General features: G+C 40.7%; 1 protein-coding gene across 3 annotated transcripts in view; it reads left to right on the forward strand.

Annotated features, from left to right (window-relative positions):
- The window catches only part of TENM1 (teneurin transmembrane protein 1), a 560,608-nt gene that overhangs the window by 425,305 nt on the left and 107,542 nt on the right, over window positions 1–27,761 (forward strand). For 2 of the 3 annotated variants that reach the window (XM_039238819.1, XM_039238820.1), the window contains exons 19-21: window positions 9,726–9,869; window positions 17,671–17,920; window positions 25,113–25,133. In XM_039238819.1, the coding sequence (XP_039094750.1) occupies window positions 9,726–9,869; window positions 17,671–17,920; window positions 25,113–25,133 (415 nt within the window). The remainder of the gene's footprint in view (window positions 1–9,725; window positions 9,870–17,670; window positions 17,921–25,112; window positions 25,134–27,761) is intronic. The other variant, XM_039238821.1, reaches the window with a different exon arrangement.

Consider the following 27,761-nt stretch of genomic DNA (forward strand, 5'->3'; position numbering starts at 1 on the left):
AGTACAATATTGATCAAGTCGAAGAAGAGTGAAATCACCCCCAGGGTTGCAGTACAAAAACCAAAATCACTAGTTCATCTGGCTTAAAGATTTTGTTGTCTGATCTACAGACAAGACTCCCCTGCTAAAAAACTCCATCTGTGCATTTGAAATAATTTGGCCCTAGTACTTGATTCTCTAGGTCTAAATAAGGTATGATGTCTGGAAATCATTGTATATTATTTAGTTTCTTTCCCAACTCTGCTGCTCACAAAACAATGAAAAAAAATCATTAGTGTTAAGTTCACAGTGCTGTTAAAATTCTAGAGACGACTTATTTAATTTGACAAACTGACTTGTTCAGGGGCTGTGATCTGCATCCATTATATGAATTTTGTCAAAATAATTCCCTATGTCTGCCTGGGTCCGCATACATTATCAATACGTAATAATGCATTCTGCCTGGTCTTCATTTTAATTAAATTAAATTGCAGCAGTTTGGAGTCCTAGAAGTTCAGGAAATCCGCCATCGCCTTTAGTAGCACTGCTATAAACAATTCCATTTTTTTTCAAGGTTATTGGCAACAACAATTGCATAATTATTTAGTACAGTAGTTTGGCAAGAAAGAGTGGTGTTTCGGGGAGAACTAGACTTCCTAAAGGTTCACGGTGCACAGGAGTCCATCTAAATTGTGTTCGAGAGAAACAAGGGAACATTAATAGTAATAGGTGCTAAGCTACGGTTGCTTTGTGCACACAAAACATCCCCGAGAACGATGCTTTAGTGTTCATAAATTTCCCTTCAGTAAAACCCACAGCCACAAAAATAGCATCCACTGAATATTTTAATAATAAATGGGTGATGCTTTACAATTTGCAAAGTACTTTCACATACATTATCTCATTTTAATCCTTATAACATTCCTGCCTGGTCGGCATGGCGAGATGAATATGATCTTCGTTTCACAGAGGGGGAAACTGAGGTTGAAAAAGAGCAAGTGACTTGCCTAGAGTCCTCTGCAGAGTGGGGATTCAAACTCGGATCTCCCAGTCCGGAGCTCTGCATGCCTTTCACTGCTGCCTCTCTTCACTAAATTGAGCAACCCAGCTTGCCAAGTACCCAATTCAACGCCCCAGTGGCTTTCTGTCAAAGAAGCTAGCAGAGATAATAATCTTTCATCATCTCTCTCCACTCATGAATTCATAATCATTAACTGAGAGCAAGGCTGTTTTATCCATTCAGCTTTAGAGGCATAGCACCAAGGATATGAGTTTTTCAAGGGATGGCAAAAAATGTTTGCAACCTGAAAAATAAGTATATTGGCACCAAAATATGAAAAGAAAGCCAGAAAATCAACATTAATAAATGTTTAAATAAATGTCTACAAAATGAAGCATTATGTCAGCTTGTCAATTGCTTCTCAGTTTTCACACTTCTGTATGAAATATTTTAATGCTCGGAATGGGTTGTTGGTTGTATCCATTTTAATATGGCTGATAAGATATGAGATAAAGCCTCCAAAAGTAAGAGTGCCAGGAGCCTACCGGGGTTTTTTAATGACCGGATACCCTGGTAACCAAGTGCTCTGTGCCCATTTCAAACTGCTGGTCACACCCATTAGTAGATCATGAAATCCATTTGGTGAGTCAACCAGTATTTTTTAATGGAATAAAACTTAATGGAATGTAATAGAACAAAAGTGAGCAGAATAGAAAATATCAGAATGTAAAGCCCTCAGGAGAGTATTATTTTGGAAGACTTGGTTTCGGTTATACATATGTACATGTGTATATGTGTATCTCCCCATGTGTATGCTGGGTCACAGTTTAATGAGTTTCAGGCATAAGAATTTGAAAGCTCTTGGTAAGATGACATAGTCAAGAGACAGAAAAATTAAATGATTTTCCAGACCGTATGTCCTATTTTCCAAGTCAGTGTTTATGATTGTTCTTGCCTCCTACCCACCTCTACCAACCCATATCAGAGCATTATGGAGATATCTCTCCGAGACTGTGTGACTATATAATTTATCTTTCAAACCAAGATACTTCTGAGAGTAAAAGGGAATGCTGTTCGTTAGTATATCAAGACAACAACATAACTGGGTGCTGTTTTTTGGCCAACCGGAATACATGGTACTTTCCCTTGAAGGTTGCCCCTGGCCTCCCTGTAATCCTTCTCTCTTTAATTCAGAACAAATAGAACATTATTTATTTAGCACTTCTGAATTGTGGGTCTTTCCCTTAATAGCTGTGATCTAGCATAGCGGGAAAAAACCCTTGCTTATGAGTCACTGGGTTTAGCTCTGGTTCTGCCATATACTAGCCACTAGTATATGGACTAGTCACTCACCTCTCCGACTCTATCGTCTCATCTATCAAAAGGAAGTAAATAGATCTTCCTCAGAGATTTTTTTACGTCTCCAAATTAGGTAACATACACAAAAATGTATATAACTGTTGTGTGTTATGCAACTGTAAGTTGATATTATTTTTGTGATGGTTATTAAGGAGGCCATGGATGAACGTTCCCAAAGGTAGGAAGCCCTTCAGGGTATGGCCTCACTCACATGACAGATTATCCTGCCCCCCGTAATATCCACTGTATCTGCAGTGCTTAGCAGATCACCTGCCTGGTACATAGTGCAAGCAGCTCAGTGAAGCTTTGCTGAATCATTAAGTAACAACCCCCTGCTTTCTAGTACAATATTGTATCCCTTTTAATCAATCATGTTGTTTTAAAAGATAACCAGTCCATTTTCAAGGTGAATCTATTTCCTAAAACCTCTCCAAAGAAAAATGCCTAAGTACTGCTAAAGGATAGTAATCTTTTGTTCTATTTTGCACAGGGAGGGGAAGGGGGCTGTTCGTTTGTCTTGATGCACTAGAGGGAAACCAACCCTCCAGCCACCCTGACCTTTTTCTTAAATCTCCGAAAGATACCAAGCCTCAAGTCCTTGCACACATGCTGCTCTCTCTCTAGAATGTTCTTCCCTGTATTTCATAAGAGAAACCCCTTCTGCATAAAGAGGCTTTTCCTTGCTTCTTTATTCTATTTTAAATTCTCTTGTTATGCTCACTACTGATATGCCTCATTTTCCCATCGTAACATTTATCGCCGTGTGCGTGCGTGCGTGCATGTGTGTGTATTGTTCTTGTTTTATATTTTTTCCTCCCACTAGAATGTCAGCTCCACGTGGGAGAGGCCAGGGGCGGGAGGAAGTGCTGTCTTGTTCTGTCTTCTTCATCCTCATACCCTGAGTGCCTGACAACAAGCGGTACCCTATAATACTGCATATTTGTTGAATGACTGAACAAACGAGTGAACAAGGACAGAGAATAAAGCAGACCCTGTAGCCTTGCCTGTATAATGGGATGACATGCCTGCCCAGGGAGAGGAGAGCAGCGCCTGGGTTTGCAAAGGCACTCGTAAATGTGGGTGTGAGCCACTACATGATCCTGCCTCGGAGGGACCTAGGTCATCTGGATTCCAGGGTCACATGTATACAGCGAGGCTCGAACAATCCAGCCCGGAAAAAAAAAAATCTCCAAATATTAGGTTTCAGTGTACAGAACCTCTTGGCAAAAGTGTTGTGTGACTGTCTCACTGCTGGATGCTTCTTACTTTTCCTCCTGTACTTTTCATTCATCCAACTACCTCACTTTTCTTTTTTAATTTTCTAAAATTTTTTAAATTTAAATTCAAGTTATTTAACATATGGTGTAATAATGATTTCAGTAGTAGAATTTAGAGATTCATCACTTACATATAATATCCATTGCTCATCACAAGTCCCCTCTCTAATGCTCATCACCCATTGAGCCCATCCCTCCACCCAGCACCCCGCCAGCCACCCTCAGTTTGTTCTCTGATTTTGCGTCTCTTATGGTTTGTCTTCCTCTCTGTTTTTATCTTGTTTTTATTTCCCTTCCCCATTGTTCATCTGTCGTGTTTCTTAAATTCCATATGAGTGTAATCATATGGTATTTGTCTTTTTCCGACTGACTTATTTTGCTTAGCATAATACACTCTAGTCCCATCCGCGTTGTTACAAATGGCAAGGTTTCATTCTTTTTGATCGCTGAGTGGTATTCCATTGTATTATACCACATCTCCTTTATCCACTCATCAGTTGATAGACATTTGGGCTCTTTCCATACTTTGGCTACTGTTGATAGTGCTGCTATAAACCTTGGGGTGCATGTGCCTCTTCAAATCAGCATTTTTGTATCCCTTAGATAAATACCTAGTAGTGCGATTGCTGGGTCACAGGGCAATTCTACTTGTATTTTTTTGAGGAACCTCCATACTGTTTTCCAGAGTGGCTGTGCCACTTTGCATTCCCACCAGCAGTGCGAAAGTGTTCCCCTTTATCTGCATCCTTGACAACATCTGTTGTTTCCTGAGTTGTTCATTTTAGCCATTCTGACAGGTGTGAGGTGGCATCTCACTGTGGTTTTGATTTGTCTTTCCCTGATGATGAGCGATGTTGAGCATCTTTTCATGTGTCTGTTGGCCATCTGGATGTCTTCTTTGGAAAAGTGTCTATTCATGTCTTCTGCCCATTTCTTCACTGGATTATTTGTTTTGGGGTGTTGAGTTTGATAAGTTCCTTATAGATTTTGGATACTAACCCTTTATCTGATATGTAATTTGCAAATACCTTCTCCCATTCGGTCAGTTGCCTTTTAGTTTTCCTGGTTGTTTCCTTCCCTGTGCAGAAATTTCTTTATCTTGATGAGGTCCCAATACTTCATTTTGGCTTTTGTTTAGCCTTGGAGACATCTGTAGTAAGAAGTTGCTGCTGCCAAGATGGAAGAAGTTGTTGCCTATTTTCTCCTCTAGGATTTTGATCCTGTCTCACATTTGGGTCTTTCATCCATTTTGAGTTTATTTTTGTGTATCCAACTACCTCACTTTTAGCACTATCATGTCTAAACCTTATTTTTTGTAAACTGCTAGAGTGTACAGATCCTAAGTATTATCCAAGCAAATCCAGTGATTCATTAAAAAATAATACATTATAACCAAATAGAGTTTATTTTAGGACCACAGAAAAGGTTCAACAGTAGGAGATCTATTGCTATAATTCACCACCTTAATAGATTAAAAACTATGTGAATATTTCAATAAGTGCTGAAAAAGCACTTGATAAAAATTCATCACCTGATTCTGACACTCCTAGTGAGCCAGGAATAATAGATAGATCAACAAAGCACTTCAGGCCACTGGGCAATGTGTCAAATTGAGGAGCTGCTGGGGTCATCTTATCGTATGATAAATCACTAGAGAATGGGAAAAGGTAGAACTTCTAAGAACACATACATGTTGTCAATAGATAGCACTGTATCTGTATAGTCTTGGTCTGTTGTTGCCATGGCCTTCATTTGGTTTCTTAGGTCTTTTGTCTTTTGCTGTCATTGCTTGCTGTTGTCTTGCATTAATCTACCATTTTAAAAGAGTGGGAAATATTTATTGTTGCATTTAATGATTCTTTTTGAATAAGGAAGCTTTTATCTTGTCTTTAGTTACCTTTTAAATGTCATGAAATTCTTTGTAGATATTCCTTGAGGTTGTGAGGGAACATGTGAGTTTCTCACACTATCAGACTACTTTTAATTATGTGTCGCCTTTATAAATGCAACCATTATGGTTTCTGAAGCCTTAGCCTGAAGCTGTTGAAAATCATCTGCTTAATCTTGTCATATTTTGCACATCAGCTTCATTGTATAGCATCTTTACCTCGCCTATTTAATGTCAATCTCCTGTCCCAGCCCTTATAGATGAATGTCACAGTCACTGAATTGGGTGTCAAAAGCACTGTGGCCCTCCGCCTTCTTGCAGTCCCCACATCATACAAATGCTACTGCTTGGAGAAGTAGAATGAGCATTCACTTCTTTTTTTTTTTTCCAATGTCTAATGGCTTTGGGGGAGCAAGCTGCAGTCTTTCTGTAGACACCAGTATAATAAAGTTTTCTTTATCAGCCACTGTTAATATTTGCAAGATGACTAAGTCAAAGGTGCAATCCTGTGACCAGAGGACAGAGCCCTCTGCAGAAGTAACAATCCTATCTTGACAACCGATGACTCTTGGCTAAGAAGCATCCCATGAATATCTCTGTGTGGAGGTGAGGGACAGAACACAGAAAGACAGACATCCAGACAGAATTAAGGATGTCACAAGGGAAGCAGTCGCATCATTCAGAGAATGTATTCTGCTATATTAATGGCTCTTTCCTCACCTGCCTTCCCAATACATACATACCAGCACGAGACACTATAGCAGCTCCTGGAAGGTGTAGTCCAGGCGCCCCCCGTCCCCAACTATCTCGGCCCACTGCCAGACCAGTGTGTCCTCTGCAGCTCCTCTGAAATATTGATGAATAATTATTTTTTCCTTTCTATTACACTGTTCTTCCTAATCGCCACTCTAGAGCGCCAGATGCTAAATCGGTGGCCTGTACCCTGCTGTGTGGGTGATCAGATGCGATAGGCAACAGGCCGCCCTGGGAAATGGCAGTGGTCCATTCTGCTCAGAGCTGAGACTCAGCTGTTACAGTACCAGGTGGAGTGTAATGTCGGGGCTCAGCATTCCCATTGCCAGTCCCTGAGTAGCCTCTCTGCCCCTAAATTTGATTCTATGAAACAGAGTAGGCATTTAGTGTATCACAGTCTGCCTCCACGAGACAAGTCTAGGACTGGTTGCTTCTGTATTTGCCAGTTTCCTGTGCGTTTGGAGAGTCGCTCCACTCTGTGGGGTGGAATGTCTGCGTTCTCATAAACTGATTGCAAGTTCCAGGATTATGTTAAAGTGGGCTGCTGTCGGAAGGAAACCTTGCCTTGTTAGTCTGAGCAAGGAGCCACGTATAAAAATACCCTGACACACAGCCAATCTCATTAAAGTTAGTTGAAATTTTGGACAAGTCTTAAGTATAAATTGTAACTTTATTAGCTCATAGAGCTTTCTCCCAAGAAAAGAAATCTAATAAAAATTAGAGAGAACTTATTAAGTAGCTGCCTTGTTGCTATTTGCTCTGACTAGGGGGGAAAAGTAATGTCATTGCAGGGTTTGCAGCCAATGCACTTTTTTGTTGTGGACTAGAGAGCAATTCAGAGAGCAGATATGAGGTGAAAAGAGTGTGTCTCATTACCATTGCATTGAGAACTCTTTAATTGATACTTTATGTAAGCATTTCCTGCCACAGAGTTAGGAGGATCTTTAACTGTTACTGAGAGGGAAAAATCCGGCTCCAAACCACCATTGGAGGTCACCAGGGCACACTACTTATTTGCAAAGCAGCATAATCACCTTCCGGAGAAGGGATTCTAGGGGAGCTCACCAAACCTACCGTGTACAAAAGGCAGATCCTGACAACGGTAGGGAAGGAGATGATAGCTTTCAGGGAACGTGTAATTGTCACTGTGATTATTTATTAATCGAGACTTTTAAATGTTGGCAAGAGAAGCAGAAACCGTGTTGTTCTGCACACCAGCATGGCCCTAAGTGTGCTTTCTTGCCACCTGACTTTGCCATCATGAGATACGGTGCTCTTTCTGGCTTTTGGGGGTAATCTCCAACTTGAGCCGATCAAACACAATCTTGAAAGAATGCACTTTGGAATCATAGAGTGTTAGTGCTCAAGGGGCACTATAAGAGTTATCTGGTGCAAAAGTCTTTGATGTGAGATCTCTATTTGGATTTTAGGAGGTCAGTGGACTCCTTAGAATTGTATACAAAATTGTGTGTGCACCTGCATTTTTCGAAGAAGAAGATTCTTAACTTTTATCAAATTCATAATAAAAGCTCCCCTGATCCAAAAGATTCTAAAAAATCATCAGCTGTAGTCCATCCTCCTCGGCCCCGACTTTTTACCAGTGAAGAAAATGACTCTCAGAGACACAGAGCAATTTGCCTGAGACCGAACAGCTAGTGAAAGGCGGATCCAAAAGTTGAAGGCTTTTCTGACTGTAGTTCCAAACCCAACTCGTTCCACTCTACCAGAGTTGTTTTAGCAAGCTCTGGGGGCCAGGATAGGATGTCAGGTAGACTGTAGACAGCAATGATTTGTGCCATGACCGGAACCTGAACTAGAGTGTCTTTGAGATCCTTTTCATCACTGAAATTCTGTGTTTCCATCCACCTTCTTAGGCAACAGCACTGACACGGGATGATCCCAAACTAATTGACATTTATAAATTACTTCCATTTTGTGATTGGTCTTTCCCACTTCCTATTGATCTCCCTTGCTAATAATGCTTGGTTAGGGCAAACAATGAAATGAGTTTGCATTCCACGAGTCTTCACCAGCTGGTGGCCGGGTAGAAGGGCACCCCCATCAGGACCAGCCACATAATTTGCAGGGCCCAGTGTTAAATGAAAATGCAGAGCCTCGCGTTAAAAAATTACTAAGGATTTCAAGACAGCAGAGCATTAAAGTGTGAGACCCTTCAAAGCATGGGCCCCTGTGTGACTGCATAGGTCACATACCCTGTGAAGATGGCCCTTTAAGATCCCTATTGAAGCTTTGTTTTAGCAGGGGGCAAAAAGAAGCCAGCCTATGATTTAAAATTGGCCACGGATGATCCACAGTGTTAGAGAGTTGTATATTCATAATCATAAGGATTTTTGGCTTATGTGTGATGCTCACATACACACACACACACACACACGCATATATAAAACCGTTTGAGTAAAAATTACCGTCTTTTCCCTTCACCCAATGCCAAAACCCAAAACTAGTTTGCTTTAATTTTTCATCTTATGACCTATTATTCTGGCATTGTTTAAGCACACATTTTCATGACCAGTTTTCATAACCAAATGACAAAAGAAGGAATGAGTTCTCCAGGGGCATCTAAAGAGTCAGGTAGAAACAGAAACTGGAAAGCAATGCCTGACTATGAGCTACGGATATTTTAAGCTGCCAGAAAGGGGGAAAGCAGCTTCAGGGTATGCAGTGTAATGAGCCAGTACTCTCAGGCTTAGAACATTCTAAGAACAGAAAGCATTTTAAATTCAGGAATCAGAAATCTGGTTCCAAAAGGTAAGCAGGTTTACCAACAGAGAAAATGGCTGGGATTTGGTATACTTGAGCTGGACAGATAGCAGTGGAGCAGACGCATCCTTGCTGCCACGTTTCGCACTTCCCATTTTAGTGGCATTCCAGGGTTCCAAGTTTAATGCACAACATCTGTGCTTCATAAGAACTGAAGCCAAATGTTGAGTGATATCCCATTGGTTAGCTCTATGCAGAAACCAAAATATAATGTGCACAAGGTGGAATTTACACTTGCAACGCTCAAAGCAAACTCAGGCTCCTTGACAAACTAAAGGCCAGTTAGCACAAAAGAAAATATAAATTGGGCAAGTCGATTTTATTAGTCTCATGTGTAGTCAGTTGTTGCAGAAGTGACCCAGTACTCCAAAACCAGACTCCTAAGTGCATTGTGCATTCTGGAGAGGTAAGAGAGCAGCCCTCCCCACACCTCTCCTAGAAAGGTAAAGAAAGAAATTCTGTCAGCAGAGCTTAAGCCTTCAGAGGGCTTATTTTCTCAGTTTTACAACATGGCCTCCAGCCCAAAAGCCCAAAGCTGAATGTCCATAAACATATGGTACACACCTAATGACAGCAACCGCAATCACAATTCAACAGCAAATGCAATATCCACAGGATTATCAACCAGTGTAAAAACGAAGCAAATAATGTTAAATTTTCTAACGTGTTATTAACTCTTTGTTTGCAGTGTCTGTAGGATATGAGTATGAAACATGCCCTGACTTTATTCTCTGGGAGAAAAGGACAGTCATCTTACAAGGTTTTGAGATGGATGCTTCTAACCTAGGAGGCTGGTCATTGAATAAGCATCATATTTTGAATCCTCAAAGTGGTAAGCAGTTTTTTTTATTTTCAGAGGATACAATTTTGGGGCTCCTGAGTGGCTCAGTTGGTTCGTTAAGTGGCCAACCTCGGGTCAGGTCATGATCTCACAGTTCATGGGCGTGAGCCCCACATCGGGCTCTGTGCTGACAGGTCAGAGCCTGGAGCCTGCTTCAGATTCTGTGTCTCCTTCTCTCTCTCTGCCCCTCCCCCACTCCTGCTCTGTCTCTCTCTCTCTCTCAAAAGTAAATAAACATTTAAAAAAAATTAAGGATATACAATTTTAAAATCATAGTCTTATTTCTAATTGTCACAAATATGGGAAAAGCCTAAATGTCCCATAATAGGTGAATGGTTTAATAGATGTTTACAGTCATGCAGTGGGACTTCTTAAAACTGTGGCGAAAGATGCATAACGAATTATACCTTTTGACTATTTGTAAGTGTGCAATTCAGTGACAGTAAGTACGTTCACAGTGTTGTGCTGCCATCACCATTGTCCATTTCCAGAACCTTTCCATCATCCCAAAGTGAAAATCTGTACCCAATAAATAGCAACTCCGTATTTCTCCTCCCTGAGCCCCTATTCTACTTTCTGTTTCTATGAATTTGCCCAGTTTAGGCATCTGATGTAAAAGGAAAGCTGTACATATTCTTCAGGCTTTTCATACACGCTGCCAGGTTTCCCTCGAGAATAATTGTCATTTCCTCGTCAAGAGTGCCTATTTCTATACACTTAAGAAGCTTTTAAAACATTTAATACTGTCTTCTTAATGCTCTGTATGCACACACACACACACACACACACAATGCTATGTATATGTATTACATGTATGTAACACATTTTGATGCAGAAACCTTGGAAAAGTACAAGAAAAAAAATAGGTGTAAAATTAAGATGGTATAAGTCCACCACCTAGAGATGGCCATGTTAGTATATTTCTTTTCCAATACAACAGTCTGGTTTCAAATTAGTGCTAGTGCAGTGAGACCTCTTCATCACAAAGTTCTATGAAACCGGGTTTTAAGAATCATCTATCATTATTGCTCTATCCCAAGTAATTAACCAGGGTACCTGACACTATAACCAACTTTTAAAAAGTAGAATAACAATTGCTGTGTTTTATGTAATCTAAGACTCCATCAATTACACCATTATTTTATGGAAAGTGCTGCCAGTTAAACTATGACATGCATTGACTGCAAGAGACATACTCATTTCAGAGATGTTAAAAATGTGAAGCAAAATGTGCACTTTGGGATTAATGAATCATCCACGTGGTACAGTTTTCAAAGGGCTTTGGTGAACTCTATCCCTCTTTAAGTACAACAACCCTGTAGTGTGGCATTAATCCCATTTAAAAGATCAAGAATCTGAGGCTTAAGTAGTCACGTGACTTGCCCCGTTAGTAAACAGCTTAGAGCTGTGTGCTCTTTCTCTGCACCACAGTCGGGTATCCGCCTCAATGTCAGTAGATCCAGTAAGAAGCTAGGAATGGAGTCAAGGGACAGTAGTGGGTACAAGAGGAGAAGAGGTAGGAAGAAGTCAGGAGAAGAAGTGAAAGAATCTGGGGAAAGAGGGCAGCCCTGGACTTCACTTAGCTTTAGGTCTCCCACATCCTGAACTCGGGACAAGGCAGGGACCAGAATGCAGTCATCGCAGTCATCTTCCAACTTTGCTTTGAACTACTCTTCCTGGTCTCACTTTCTCCTAGTGTGTAATTTAAATGTTAACCAAATCAGGAGTAGGGACCACAGGTGACCCTTGAGCCCGTGCATCTCTCAGACAAACTGACCTCGCTTAGAAATGCTTCCTCCAAGTTCCGTCACCTCGTTTTGCATCCTGCTGGGAGGTCGGTCATTGGTGCTCCCATCCAGCTTTCATTTGAACATCTGCTTGTAAGTTTTCACTGTGAAATCTTATTCCTTTTCATCCAAAGAGGCCGATTTTGAGCAACCTTCAGTGGAACATGTGCTTTGGGTTATTTCTTCGGGAGGAGGGATGGGAATGTCTTGAGACAGTTTACACTTTTCCATCCAGCCATCCTTGTATGCATCTTACTTCCATGAAACAGCTGGCTCAGGTCAGGTTATCTTGTAAGGCCATGAACTGACTGAGACTAAGAGATCCATTTTATAATCACACCTGTGATCTTACTTTGCTTGCACCATAGTTGGGTCAGCCAAGCCAACCAGCCACACGGGCTGGGAAATGTTGATTGGCAAAACTAAGCAGGTTTGCTTCAACCGTGGAATGACACCGCCCACCACGGTCCCAGTGTGGGACACCGAAGGTGAATGAGCCCGTTGCTGTGTGCCATCGTTATACCTCCTCCCCCTCTTTCAAGGAATATTCTAAATTCCATTTCAAATTGTTTGTTTTCTTAAGAGCAAAGATTCAGGCACCGATCTAAAATGTCAACTTTTTCCTGTTGTCAAAAGGAGAATCACAGTTTTAAAAGTACAAAAACGAAAGGGCAGATGCCACTTATTAAATTATGAGGGTTTTTGTTTTGATTTGAAAGAGTTTGACATTTTAAGCAGCCGTTTCTTTTCCACTCACTTTTATTGGCTTGTATGGATTGTCTCTTTCAAACGCCTGTCATTGACATTAAGCACAAAGTGGGAAATGACCTCGATCGAACCAGCCCCCGGCTGTGTGCTCCCAGTCCTGTGTCCTCTTACCATTTGCTTCACACAGGCTTAAAAATTCAGACCAGAGGGGAGCCACTGAGAAAGTTGGCTCTGGGGGCCCCCTGATTTCCACAGATGTGTTCTCTCTACTCCTGCTTCCCCAGTAATCAGGTTTTCTGTAACAGGTACCAAGTTGTTTCTGAGAATCTTTTTAACACCTTTATTGAAGTATAGTTGATATGCCGTACAGCTCACCCACCTTCAGTGTACACTTCAGTGATGTTTAGTAAATTGTAGAGTTGTGCACCCGGCACCACAACAGTTTGGGAATATCGTTGTCACCCTGAAAGGATCCTTTGCGCTCACCCCAGCCCTACTAAATCTGTTTTCAGTCTCTTTCTGAGAATTTTATTCTGAGACAGAAACCTTACGTTAGATAGTTTTTTTTAAGGGAACATTTGTTCATTGTATCATCTCATTTGTAGGCACATTGTATTTCTACCCAAGAACTTGTCACACTTGCCAGGAAACAGATCTGAAGCCAGCTCTGCCACTGCCTTTCAGCCTGACCTTGGACACGAACACCTCTCACGGGATGTTTTCGAAGTCGAAATCCCACCTACAAAGGCAGTTTTTAGAAGCAGGAATGATAAGTGTGAAGGAGCAGCTTTGAGAAGACCAATTTAGAAAGCAATGCTCTTTCCCCCTCAGGTCAGACAGTCTTTCCTGACTGATTAAGGCAAGAGCGACCGTCTTTCCAAATTCCCCCACTCCGCTTCTTTCTGGAAGAAGCCTAACTCTTTAGGCACCCTGCTTTTTTGATCTGAGACAGATGGCAGATTAAAAACAAGAATCTATCTTCCCCCAATTTCCTCTCACTGGTTAAAAAGACACCTGTAATTAGATTGGATGCCTGCTGCCATTCAATTCTACTGTTTTTTTGTTTTTTTGTTTTTTTTTTTGGTTCCAAAATCATTATGCAGTGGGTACTTTCTAGAAGGCAGTGTTTTCAGACCATTCGTCATTTTAGTTGCAGCAATTATATTTACCTGACAATTAACCATTGGTTGTGGAGAATTGTTTCCAAATATTATGCCTGATATATATAGATGGTTTCTACCTTCACCAAAGTAAAACACACACACACACACACACACACACACACACACACCAGGAACTTGTGTTTTTCAGTATTATTCCTTTAAAATACATCTTCGTAGTGATTACAGAGAGTACGTAGTCTCACATTTTAAAAGAAATCAGTCCTTTAAAATTATGAGAAGTAAAAATGTGTACATGAGTCATCTATTAACAGAGGTAAGCTATTTGTTCTAGTATATCTTTGTATCAAACATGTCCCCTTGTGTGTCTAAGTTATTAGAAGAAACAATCCAGAGTACTAATTGGATATTGTCACCTATCTGAAATGGATAAAGAATTTTTTTCAATGTAGCCTCCAAAATAGGCCAGTAGTTTGTCGACAAATGGTTTTACTGGGAGGGGAAGTAAATTTCCATTGATCACACTGGCGTATGTCCCAGTTTGTGTTTATATCCTCTCAGTCAGGTCCTAAGAGAAATATGTATTGTGTCCCATGTTGTTCATAAGTCTGAAAAATAGTTTCTTCTTTGAAATCAGCATAAAGCACCACCCACTGGCTTCCAAGGGGAATTTTTACTTCAAACTTATTTATAAACTTCAAAAGAAGTTCTGAGCAAGGTAGCAGGAGGGTATGAGCAGTGTGTTTGGAAGTATGCTTAGCTTATTCACACAACAGACTTTGGCTTCTTGGCAGAGAAAAGGAAAACTTAGGGGAGAACAGACGCAGTAGGCCCCCGTTCAGTGGGGTTTCTTTGTTGACTGTAAACAAGACACCCAACCCTCCGCAGGAAGTTGGCCTTCATATAAATAATGTGCGTTGTCCGAGGATCATTTGTTTTCAAAATGAGCATGTGTGGCGGAGTAAACTGGAAGGGAGGCAGCAGTAATTGATCAAGATTTCCAGGAACATAAACAAAATATTTTCAAAGCAACCTTTTGCAGAAGAATTGGTGTTAAATCATTGTTGCTAGATGGTATGCCCTGGTTCTATGTAATGGAAGGTTAAACAGATTCTTGAAACAACAAAAACACCCTTCAAAATGATCTATTTTTCCAGGGCAATACAAAAGGGGTTTGCCCATTTTTGTTTTGATTGCTTCAGCTTTAAACAGGAATGGTAATTTCAGTACACGGGCACTTCAGTACCTTGCATGAAAGCAAGACATCAATTGTTGAGATGTAATCAGAAAGTACATTGCCTTATGTTTTATTTCCTTTAATCATTCTTCTTCTTTGATGGAGTGCTGGGCTTTCTAACAGAAAAGGAGAGTTTTAGAATTGCAGGCTTAGAAGAATGGTTTAGAATAGCCATCTTTAGTTTTTAAATTGCCAGGAGCCTGGTAATAACATGTCATTTTGAAGGTAATTGTTAACTATACCGTTATATTGCTATAAAAAAAATGGAGATCTACCTGTGAAAATAGATGTTAATAGCAAATCTGGTATTTCCAAGCCAATAATTGGACATATTTTTGAATGATATACCTTATAATGCATTGCTGAAATACAGACATGCTAAACAGTTGGGTTCCTCATTTGTTAGAGAACATATCATAGTCTCATTGGTAGGATATTCAGGTAGTGATCGTCAGGAGGTTTCTTTTCAGTGATGTTGTGTGACTGTCATTCCAGTTCGCACTCACTTCCTCCCGACTCATTTAAATCGTAATGTTGATCACGCTACAATTAAGTGTTTTTTGGGAAATGAAATTCAATCCTATTAATCTTACTTAATTAACTATTCTAAATCTTAAGAATTTTTTCAACTGCCAAATAAAGTTATTAATAAAATTAATAAGAAAGTAGTGATCTTCGAGATATCTCACAGTTCCGCAGTGAAAGACCAATTTGTTGTGGCATAAACTCATAGCTAGCTGCTCCTGCAGATCATATGTTGAAAAAGTAGCCAGAGATCACCTTGGGAGGGAGAGTCAAAATACTTAGACCTGAAATCTGACGGCTGTATGATGTATGGGATTTGTTTTCTGGAAGGCCCCTTCCAAGTACATGTTTGGTGTTATGCATGTGTTACCCTCTTATTTATTTTTGCCAGCAATGTTCCTATTTCCTATCAGTGGCTTCTATTGTAGGACTGTGGGACCAAAGTTGGAAGAAAACTGAAGAAGACATTTCAGGAAATGTTTAGGGAGAGTAACAGGCAATCCAGGGAGATAGATAGCAGGGGTCATGGGAGAAAAACTAAGAGTATACAGGATTGCTGCATTCATTCATTTGCTGTCAGTTACTTCAGTCTGACACGTTGGCATGCCTTCTCACTTCATGGATGTTTTACCTGCCCAGGCTCATTCTGGGCAGACTTGAGCACAGCAGTACTTGTTCCTTGGATTTTCTGCCCGGGCTCAGCAGGTTTGCAGAATCATTGGGATTCTGCAAGGAGACTACAAGAGACTCAAAACCTATTTTCAACATTTGCTGAGCCCTTCTAATCACTTGGCCACGAAGATTGGCACTGAAATGCAGAAAAGAGTAAGACAGAGGGTCTGCCTTCATGGAGCCCAGGGTCTAATGGGAAAGATAGAGAAGTGATGAAAACTGTATCATAAAACTTAGTAGGTATAATAATGGAGCTATGGAAAACAAACCATGGGCACAAAGGAGAAGGAGTAACTAATTCTGCCCGGACAGAGCATCAGGGGAGAATCGAGCTAAGCTTTGAAGGATAGGTAAGAGTTCCCCAAGCAGACAGGAGGAGAAGGGCTTTCAGGATAGAGGGAAGAGCATGTACCAGTGCAGACAGAAATGGAAGTATGTGACAGTAATTGTAAATAGTTCACTATCACTGGACCTCAAGATCCCAAATGAGAGGATGATGAGAGGCGAGGCTGAAGAAGTAGGCAAGGGTCAAGTCATGAAGACTTCGTGTGCCTTAATAATAGGGAATGTACCCCTTATCCTGTAGAGGGTATGGAACTGTTGAAAGATCCTAAGCCACATACAGAAATGATCTCAATGGCAGGAGTGGGGGTGATGATTTGGAGATAGGTATGCATGGAGACCGGGAGACCAAGAAGTTAAGAAAAACTGAACTCAAGCCTTAGTGGTAGGAATGGAGATGACAAAACTGGTTCAACATATTTTGGAGATGGATTCAATGTGGGCTTCGTAATGAATGAGGTTTAGAGAATGAGGAAAATAAGAGGCCCGGTCATGGCCACACTTCCAACTTGGATAAATACGCGCACAGTGATACCACTCACAAGATGAGTAGGAAACACAGGGGGAAGAGCAGGCCTTGGTAGGGGGAACAGAAAATTATGAGTTCCACTTTACACTTGAGTTTGAGGTGCCTCTGGGGCATCCAAGTGAAGAGATGGAGCAGGAAATTGCATGGCAGGTGACAACTCTGGACAGGAGAAAGTTTGGGCGTATAGTGGTACAAGGTAAAGCCGTGAGATTGGATGAGATTGCCCAAAGAGAATGCACAGTATTTTCCAGCATTTTCATAAGTCAGTATCTCTATTTCCTGCACTGATGATAGTGAGATGTGGTCCAAAAGAGTGGAAAATTCAAGTCCCTTTCTTACATCTTTGAAGTGCATTCTAGCAGTATGATTTTTTTCTCTTTTCACAGAAGTAGATTACCTTCCTGATGGTGTTTTGCTAAGGTTAATATTAAAATTGACTGGTATTTCCTTTTCAGGAGCCAGTCAGTTGCATAGTGACGGTAATTTGAAGTCAGACAAGTGTGTGCCAGGCACCAGGAGAAAGTCAGCCAGAGATGAAAAATTAGCCACAGATGATTCACAGAGCCTAAAATGAACAGGAGATCATTAAAAGTTATTCATCAAGTGCTTCATTGAGGCATTTAGAATCAGCACTGAAGGGATTGTGTGCATCAACCCCTATCACAGATAGACAAGCTGAGGCAAAGTGTCACGCTCCTGTTTGTTGTGGCTGTGCAGTTAAACAAAACCTCGCACGGTGTGTTTCACCCTCAAGATCTTTTCTGCTGGGCCAAACCTCCATGGTGCTTTGAACAACAAGAGAAAAATTAAAATGTTGCTGAGAATATTGGGAGGTAAATTTTTTTATTCTCTCTTTTTTTCTTGGATCTAGGAATCATACATAAAGGGAATGGAGAAAATATGTTCATTTCCCAGCAGCCTCCAGTCATAGCAACCATCATGGGGAACGGACACCAGCGGAGCGTAGCCTGCACCAACTGCAATGGCCCAGCTCACAACAATAAACTCTTTGCTCCTGTTGCCTTAGCTTCTGGCCCTGATGGGAGTGTGTATGTTGGCGACTTTAATTTCGTAAGACGGATATTTCCCTCAGGAAACTCCGTTAGTATTTTGGAATTAAGGTAAGTCTCCTCTAATCTCTGTTGGTTTAGTGGATAAAGACAAAGCAAGAATGCGATAACACGAAGAGAAAGGCATTGCCAGAAAGAGCAGAAAGTGCAGTCACCCATATTGTAGCCCTGACCTAAGATGCAGGAATAGGGTCAAAGGACGTAGGTCAACAGGCCCACTTCTCCTACTTGAAGGACCTTTGAGCACTGCTTTGGAGAACCAGGAAGTGTTGACATCCCTGTGTGTGTGCCCTTCCCTGTGGCCGCTGCCGTCACCAACATGGATCTCAGTACTTCCAAGTGCTCGGGTAAGCCAGCCAGCCCCTGCTGGTCGCTGCGAAGACTGATCAGAAATATCTATCCCATTCTAGCAGGTAGAGGTAATGCCAGATCCAAAAGGCTCAGCTTTCTTAGTTCTCCAGGTTCAATATTTTTGAAGTGGTCACTTCATAAAAAAGAAAATGGAAGTCTGTGTTTGTATGCCCTGAGAAGGAAGGAAGAACTAGTTTTTTTGTGCTTAAAAGCTCTATTCCTTTGGGGGAAAAAAGATTAAAGCATTCATTGTTAGACTTTCTCACTCTGTTCTAGGAATTTTCTTGAGAGTACAAAGTATTGTGACACCCTCTGAAAGGAATTCATACCTTCTGGTATTCTATGTTCTGAAGTTACACAAAGCTCACAACTAAATAGACTATGGCTTATTCAGCTTATTTCTCCCTTTCAGAGGCTACAAGATACAAATATATGCCCTCTGGAGTCCTAAAAAAGGAAAGCATCCCCTCCCATTCCAGTGAGGATAGACCTGTTTCCTCTCTCCGGGTAAACGGATAGAGCCTTCCCTCCAATTGGTTATGACAGCTTTATGCCTGACACATGCCTTTGGAACTTCAGGCTAAAAGTTTCCCTCTGTTCCAGAAGACATTGTTGCAATCCTATAAACTAGTCTATAAAACAGTTGTTGCCTCAGGCATCCCCTCATTGATCTGAAAGATAGTGACCAAAAATAGTGACCTGGGAGAATAGAGACATTGATGGAGCAACTTGTACGTGCAGAGCACCATCGAAGCCAGTCAAAACATATGAAAAGTCTTAGGTCATTTCCATTTAACACCATATTCACACAAGCATAGAAATTTGAATGCATGAGGGCATTCCTTGAAATTGTCCAGATTCTCATGCTTGCTCTGGAATCTACCTCCTTTTTCTCAGTCTATGTTAGTCCTTCACACCTAGCTGAGGACATCTTCCAGTCCCAAGCCTCCATCCATTTTTCATATTAGTTCATTCCAGTTTTAAAACATTTCTTAATTATAATTGGAAGCACTATCTTAGAGAAGAAAGCTGTTAAATCCCTTGACTGATAAAAAAAAAATAGACTGTAAAGTTAAGATTTTTATAAAGATAAAGCACATCTAGAGAGTCTAGAGAGGTACTAATTCACAGCACCCTGCTCTAATCAAATGTTTATGTACCTCAGGATGTCACACCTCATGGCAGCTTATCATTTTCAACCATATATCTCTTTGGGCACCTACTTACTGGAAAGTCAACGAGGAAGGCCAAGATGTTCATATGCCTGGATTTAGAAATGATTTATATAACATGCAACATTATTTTCAGAATCTCAGGGATGCTCTGTCTACATGATGCCAAACACTGACGGAGCATTGAACAATTCATTCACCATCTGAATGTTTCTAGTCATGCAGATATTAGCTGTCAGGTAGTAGGTAAAGACAGAGACTTTGTCTTACGGAGCCTATCTATATAGCTAACCCTATAAAGCATATATGGCTAGCCCTATGTAGCTAACTCCTCCAAGGAAAAACCATAAGATTAGCTATAGAAACAAATACTAATACTAATAATAGTACTATTAAGAAAATTCAGCTAAGTTTAGTCCTTTCCTTTGTGATTTAAATACAAATTTACCTAAGGTGCAGCAATTTTCACTCACCGATGAGATTCTCCTTTGCTCTAACGGTTCACTCATTTGCGTTTTGGTGCAAAGTACCTTATGACCTTCAACACAGAGTCATTTGAAGGATAAAATAGAATAACTTGGACCCTAACTGCAAAGCAATATTCTCAGTATAAAGAACAATTCATTTCTGGCAGTGGGAAGTATTGTCCAATCTCTCTATTCATTCTTACTCCACAGTACTGTTCTCTCACATTGTCAAAGCCCTTCAAACACATAGGCGTGCACACACCATGAGCTCACACACCCAGGCTCTCTCACTTAGCCTGAGTCTCTCTAGCTAGCTCTTCTGAGCTCACATCCTTTACAGTAATTCTTCTTAACTTTTATTTTTTTTTAATTCTCAGGCCCCTCTCAGAATTTATTGAGGGCTGTGGGCCCCGTCCCCAGAAAAAGACACATGCACACAAATGTGTGCATGCAGTTTCAGGGGTCTCCCTGCATGTACCCGCCTACCAGCAACCTACCCCTTCATAGACTCACAGTTAAGATTCGCTGGCTTAGTTTCAGAGAGAAAGTAGTTCAAAACAAAATAGTTTTCCCTTCTCTACTCTAACACTCCTGTGACTGGCCACCAGAGAAATAAACTGATTGAAGTTACATGATCATTTTGACCTAATTGACATAACTCCTTATTTTACTATAGTCAAAACCATCAAACCAGTTTATGTCAGCAAACATTATCCATTATGTTTACTGAGAAATGAATATAATTCTTATTAGATTCACCTTTGAAAAAAAGAAAGTTATCAGCCTTGGGGCGCCTGGCTGACTCAGTCACTTAAGCGTCGGACTTCAGCTCAGGTCATGATCTTACAGTTCAAGCCCCATGTTGGTCTGTGTGCTGACAGCTAAGGGCCTGGAGTCTGCTTTAGATTCTGGGTCTCCCTCTCTCTCTGCCCCTCCCCTGCTTGCATTCTGTCTCTCTGTCTCTCTCAAAAATAAACGTGAGAAATAAATAAACAAATAAATACAAAAATAAATATAATTAAAATATAAAAAAGTATCTTTTGTGATCAGTAACCTGTAATGTGTACATTGCATCTTTGACGTATAATTGGTGAATTTATATATTTGCTTTATAACTTCCAGATTTAAACTTCCTGAGGAGAAATAAGTTGATATAATAAGCCTTTGCTATGTTAAGAACCATAATGTTCAATCAATTTTGTACCAGTTTTTTTGTTGTTGTTGTTAAAATCCGTTAATTTAATTGCCGCCGCCACCACCACCACCCCCCCCGATGCATATTAGTCATTTTACTTGGTTAAGTCATCTGTTTCCTTGGAAACACAGACTAATATAGTCATTATGTTATTGGTTGCATTTAAAGCTGTGAATGGAAGAGCAGTGTTGTCAACAGGTTACTACAGAAATGGATAGAGAACATTCTAGATCCTCACCGTCTGTCAAGGTTATTCATTATATAACTTAACCACTCTGTTCTCTGCTTCTCTACCTGTAAAATGGACTTCAAGTTATTATTTGAGCGTCCTCTCACATGTCTTCTACAGTTTAACTTGTTTTGAGATGCACAGATGTGTAGTCCTCAGCCCAAAGTTTGATGACATTTTGCTTGCTCATACTGGATGCCCTTCTAGATTTCCTTCTCTTCCATCCTCTTGTTTTATAGAGGGCCACATTGAACAATTCCAGGCATCCCTTTACATTGCAAAGATTGAAAGACTATAGATTATTTTCCTTCTTCAGCTCTGCTGATCCCAACTCTCCCTAATCGAATTTCTTTCATCTGACCTCAGAAATAATTTCATTTTCATTGGTTGCCAATCATTTCTTTCCTCTAGCTAGCCCCCCATTGGCTGAATGAGGAGGGTAAGAAAAAGTCAGTTATGTCATTATCATTAGCAATATGTCAAGAGCAACAATATTATTTCTTGTTAGTGAAGTATATAATGCCCCTTTGCCTGTTTGCCGCAGATTTCATACATACATGCACATCTCAGTGCTCCCTTCCAGTGGGAAATTGAGGTAAGGTAATAAAGAAGGGAAGATTATAAGATCATTATATAAGTAAGGAAATCTAAGCGAGTCTCAAAAACACATTCTCTGAAGATTATTTGAAAGATAGATTCATTTCTATGTGAGGTAGTTTAGGTCTAGTTATCACTGTGGCTTTGCTTCTCAGGTTAAAACTTCATACACGTACACATATTTCTGTCACACAAAAGTGACATCACAGATTTGCGAGCTTAGTGTCAGGAAAGTCCATGGAAGTATAGGGTGCAATGTGGCACCCACTGCATGCATGACATTTGATCGTGTCTACTTTGTTTGATCCCCTTCAGTAACAGGAACCTTAAAATACCCTTCTTAGACAGCCCATTGCATCTTTGGAGAGCTCTTTTAGAAAATGCTTTCTTATACTGGACTGAAATCTACCTTCATCAAACATGCACGCAGGATCTGAGGTGGCACGGAAGTCTCTTCCCTCTTTTCCCCCGACACGCTTCCACATGTGTGAAGACAGCTATCCCAGCTTTCCGAGCTTTCTCTTCTTCAGTCTCAACGTCCTCAAGTCCTTCAGCTATTTCTCACCAATCATGACTTCATCTCTTTTTCCTCGGATTATGGCCTCAGGGCCACTTTTCAGTTTTCTGAAACTAACAGGGATAATTATATGAGTAAAAATAGGAGGCACCTTATCAAGTGCTTTGTAAGAATTCAAATAAGAATATCCCCCTTGCTCCCCTCTCACCTTCTAATTTCACAAATCTGTTAGAAAACCTATTAAGCATGACTGGGAATGATTTATTCTTTATAAAAACCTCATGCTGTTATTGTTCAGGGTGCTGATATTCTCCAGATATTTATTTTGTCCTTCCATTAAAATGAAAGAAAGAAGAAAATAAGAGCCTGACAAAATCTTCTTGGTACCTTGATAGTTTGGACTCCACAAGTGTCAGTGTGACATGAAAATTTCTCTTGAGATTTTACTGTTTATGTCACAGTGACTGGTTAATATTTCCCCCACTGTCCTCAGCTTGACTCCGGTCACTGACTAGGGATTGAGTAGAACTTTCCTCCTGAGGTGATGAAAATGTTCTGGGATCGGATGATGGCAATGGTGGCACAACTCTCTGAGTATACTAGAAACTGCTGAATTGTACTTTTTAGAAGGGTGAATTTTATGGTATGTGAATTATATCTCAGTAAATTTTTTTTTAATTAAAAAAGAAGAGATGGCCCTTTTAATCATCTCGATCCTGAGAAAATCCAAGATCAACTTTTAAAGACCCTACCCTCGGGAGCATTTCTTGGTCTAAAATCATATCGCAGTTCCACTCCTCTCTTCTCCTCTGAACTCATGGCAAGCTTCAAGGCAGTCGGTTGCCAGGCGGTGATGCCCATGGATGGGCCCGGGCACTTGTGAAGAGCTCTCACTGGCACCACAGCATGCCTTCGGTTGCTAGCTAGACAGCAAACTGACTGGTGGTGGCTCAATCCTAAATCCTTAACTAACAGTAATTCTGAGACAGAACAAGGTCACACACCGGAAATAAATTCCATCATTTTCACTTCCTCCTTCTGAGATGTTAAGGAGAGACACTGCTTTTCATAATACAGAACATCTTTCCACAGTCACAGTGACATTATTGGCAGGATCAGAAGCAGCTGCAAGAAAGCCAAACCACTCTCCTCCCCACCCCTTGCCATCACCATCTCAAAACCCTTTGTTGCCACACAAATGGTTCTGTACCATGAGAATCCGTTGTGGATGAAGCCATGTTTTAATGAGGTCCTTCTAGTACTTCCACAACTCAACTTCCTTCAGGAAGTGATTAGAGCCAGTCTCAAGCACACTCACCTGCTCATTTAGAGGCCACAGAAAACAAGCAAGTGTCTCGAGACAAAGAAACTCAAAGAGGTCCAAATGCCCGAGGCCAGGTTTCTAATCAGAGCTCCATCCTTACCTGTTGACCTTTTGTGTCTACCCACAGGATACCTACCCTTTTGAGGTGGGCCAGGGAAACAGAAAAGTCAGTGGATCCTGACCTGTGGCCCAACGAGTGAAATTTCCAGAAAGATTTTCTTTGAAAAGAGTTGAATCAGTAGGAGCAGATAGCTTCAGATGAAATCATTTTGTGTCTTCCCTTCTTTCCTGACATGCCAAAGAATAAGAACATTTTCTAGTTTAGATAAAAAGATGTGTTACCTTCATGTTTTTTAAGATGACATAAAGGGCCAGGTTTAAAAGGATTTTAAAATTAAAATGACTGTGTTTCACAGATGATTATAGCCTTTTAATTCTGAGCAGATTTGACCCAAAGTCAAGCCTGTACACAGACTGCGTCCTCTATGTGAGAAGGCTCATCCCAGGTCCCAGAATGAAATAACCTAGGCAGCACCGTGTGCCAAGGGGCTTACAAATAAGGGTCCCCCAAAGTGTTCTGATTCTTCTGACCTGACAGATCTGTTTTGCCTACCCCACTCACCCCCTTGGGAGTATAGATAATTGGAAGACACAAGGCCCTAGTAGCTGATGTACATGATGTTTTACTGACGCTATTTTGATGCAGCAATTTTCACACCAGGGATATTCTGCCGTGGTCTAAGAGAAAACTTTCCTACTTTTAATTTGTCAGATCTTTTAATATTGCTAAGTAATGTGCTCATGTAGACAAGAGATGTCCCTGTCTTATCTCTGAGATCATATAAGTGCCTTTGGGCTAGATTTGGGAAGTCCATTCCATACGAGGCTTGATTTGACATTTTGGTAAAGTGGCTCTCAGAACAGAGTCTGGAGTGGTCTGACCCTTTGCAGTGGCCGCTTCCTCAAAGGCTAGCCCAATGGCTAGCCTTATTCTGCATCAGAATCGCCAGCTGAGTCTGTTAAAAATGAAATGCCCAGGCCCCACGTCCACCACGAGGTTCTGATTCAGTACCAATGGGGAAAAGCCCAGGAAACTGCACATGTCACAAGAGCCCAAGTGGTTCTGGTAAAGATGGTCCAGACAGAAAACACTGCCTTAGAGCTTTGCCCAGCCACCAAGTGGGCTATTCCTTCTCCTTGACTCCATCTTAAGAGGAGAAGCCAGAAGGGCTTTGCCTTGCACACCTGATGAAATGATCCCTCCGGAGTCTCTAATTGCCACAACCTGCATTAGGAATAGGTGTGTCTGCTTGGATTTGGCTTGTTGAATGATGCTGATGACTCTCTGTTTGTTTTTACTTGCCACTCGTGGATTACCTTGTGCACCCTAGAAACAGAGATACCAGACATAGGTAAGCAAATCACGTGGGCAGCTACCTAATGCCCCTTCTTGCCTAAGAGGCCACCTCCTAATAATGTGCTAACAGTGAGATTTTACTTTTTGAACAAGGTTAAAGGAATGATGTGAAAGTGAATTTAGAAGTGATGATTCAGGTAAGTGTCTTACAAAAGAAGAGAGCTCCGCTAAGTGGGAATTTGCTGGAGGATCAGACTCTATCGAAAAGAAAACAAGATTAAGTGAGAACTGGCAGTTCAGTACTTCATGCGGAAGCAAAGCCTTAAGTCTCATTATGTTTTCCTTAGGTGATATCACAAATGAGTCTGTAAGTTCAAGCAGATTTAATGTTTTCAAGTTGCAGGTAGAAAGAGAGGTAATACAGCAATATTCCCAGATCCAGAAATATAGTTGACAAGTGTATTAAGAGACAGTGACCATGATGACCTTCTCGAATAAGATTTTTCCTTTCTCCTTGTGACCTCATGATTACTATTTCTTCCCACCAAAAAGAAATAATAGAAAAACTTTAAACCAACCATTTACTGACAATGGCACGTAGCTCTGAAATTAATCATAATGAGTATTTCTATTCAATTTGTTTATGCATTACACTTGTCAAAACTGTTCTAAATTACCTGAAATTGCAAAGGAGAAAATTGAATTTGTTCACTTCCGAATGCCAGTTGTCATCACAATGGCACCGATAGGGTTTTTAATTTGGATTTCGTTTGGGGGATGCCACTTCCTAAATGCCAGTGCACAAGATAGCCTTGCTACTTTGGCATAACTGATTCTTTAAGCAAATTAAGTTGGTTGTCAAATTGCTTACCAGTAAAGTGTTGCACCGTATTAATGATAAGCATTAATTGCCCATTTAACAATCTATGTGATTTTAACTAGCATGGATGAAGTGATCTTCGCTAAGTTGAAGGGCATTGCTCGAATGTAAAACTAACCAGAAGGTGACAATAAGTCTAACACTGAAGTGATAAAAGAAATCTCCACATAACTCAACTTGCAATATGCATGTAGACACAAGGGATTAGAACAAATTGGAATGTAGTCCGGCGGTTTTCTTTCTCAGGTATGGCATGTTTTTAGAAAGTGGAAAGAAACCAATCTAAAAAGAGCTGACGTGCACTTGGGAAATGGCACGAAATGGCAAGAAATTACATATCAATATAGGAGACCTTCCTGACTGTTGGCTGTCAAGAAAATAACATTAATCAGATTTGAATTTTGTGTGTTGGGCTATTCCATTTCCTAAAGGCCAGTGCACAAAATTTTAGAATAGCCTAGCTGAGCAAAATAAGATATGTTGCTCAGTTAGAGGAAGACAAAGCACTTACTTATTTATTTATTTATTTGGCCACCTTCAGCACTAAAGTATTCCGAAGGCACTTTGTATACACAGTCATATATGATCTAATCCAGTCTTGGTCAAAGCATAGGCTTGTTAGTGACCCTGAGCAAGCCCTCTATGGGTCTGGGTTTCCCCAGCTGAGATTTGAGGAGAATGATAATTTTAACTTCCCTCACAGGCACATTGGGGATATTCAATAATAAATGAATGTAATGCATTCCAAAGTGCTTTTGTGCAAATAACATTTCTCTTGGAAAAATAGCCTATGGACTTTCCCTAAACAAAACATGATTAATCTGGCTCAGTTGAAACTTCCATAAACTGGCTACCAAAATATTGAAGGCTGTTTCAGGGAAGGGTTACAACCCCCTTTTTATTCTAGAAAGATCTAAGGGCACTGGAGAAATTTTATTCTGAAGGCAAACATTCAACTAAATATGTAAAAACTTTTACTCAAACCCCAATTTAAGCAGTCTTTGCTACAGAAGTGCCTTGTCTGATATGACTGCCAAATCAATTCTGGAGTCTGCCGGGGCCCTTTACAGTTTATTTACAGCAGCTGTCACGGTGGTTCCAGGGTAGAAGATGTCCCTGGAATCTACTGAATTCTCTTATTTGATGAAGTGAAGGTAAGTAGAAGAAAATCAAGTATTCCTAGTGGACCTGATTTTTTTCCAATTAAAACTATAAACTGGGTCTCAAATCAGTATTTGCTGGTCCTTACCATCATTAACATACATAAATATGCTTAGAGGGCAAATATAATTACAAATACAATCAGGAACCTGCCAGTCCTTAAGGACAACTTAATTACTCTGATGACCCTTTCCTGCCGTTTTGCTGGGCTAAGTGGCCAAGCCCTGAACACTTCCATGTATTAGTTAGTTTCGTGTCCTACAGTTTAGTTCAGCAGTAACTGAACATCAACCCTGAGACACAGTGTTGGCACAGAAGACAGAGTGCCACAGGATATGGTTCCTGCCTGCAAAGAGCTTACAGTGTAGCTGGAGAAAGAGAGAGATGTGAAAAAAGTAGTGCTTACACCCAACACTCACACCTTGGTTTCCAGTACTGTTCTCCAATAGAAGGAACCAAGAGTCTTTAGCAAAACGATTGAATTCCGTACTGGGGAAGGGACTATAACAGATGAGCCTGGAGCATCTTGTAGTGCCCAAAGGTAAAGAAAGGCTCAAACAACACCAGAAAGAAAAACTCCTCCACCCTGATGGACATATGTCAAAGGGTTGCATGAGACAACAGGAAGAGTTCGCAATGGCT

This window comes from Hyaena hyaena, unplaced genomic scaffold (assembly GCF_003009895.1).
Source record: "Hyaena hyaena isolate Hyena2069 unplaced genomic scaffold, ASM300989v1 scaffold_147, whole genome shotgun sequence".
Taxonomy (NCBI): Eukaryota; Metazoa; Chordata; class Mammalia; order Carnivora; family Hyaenidae; genus Hyaena; species Hyaena hyaena.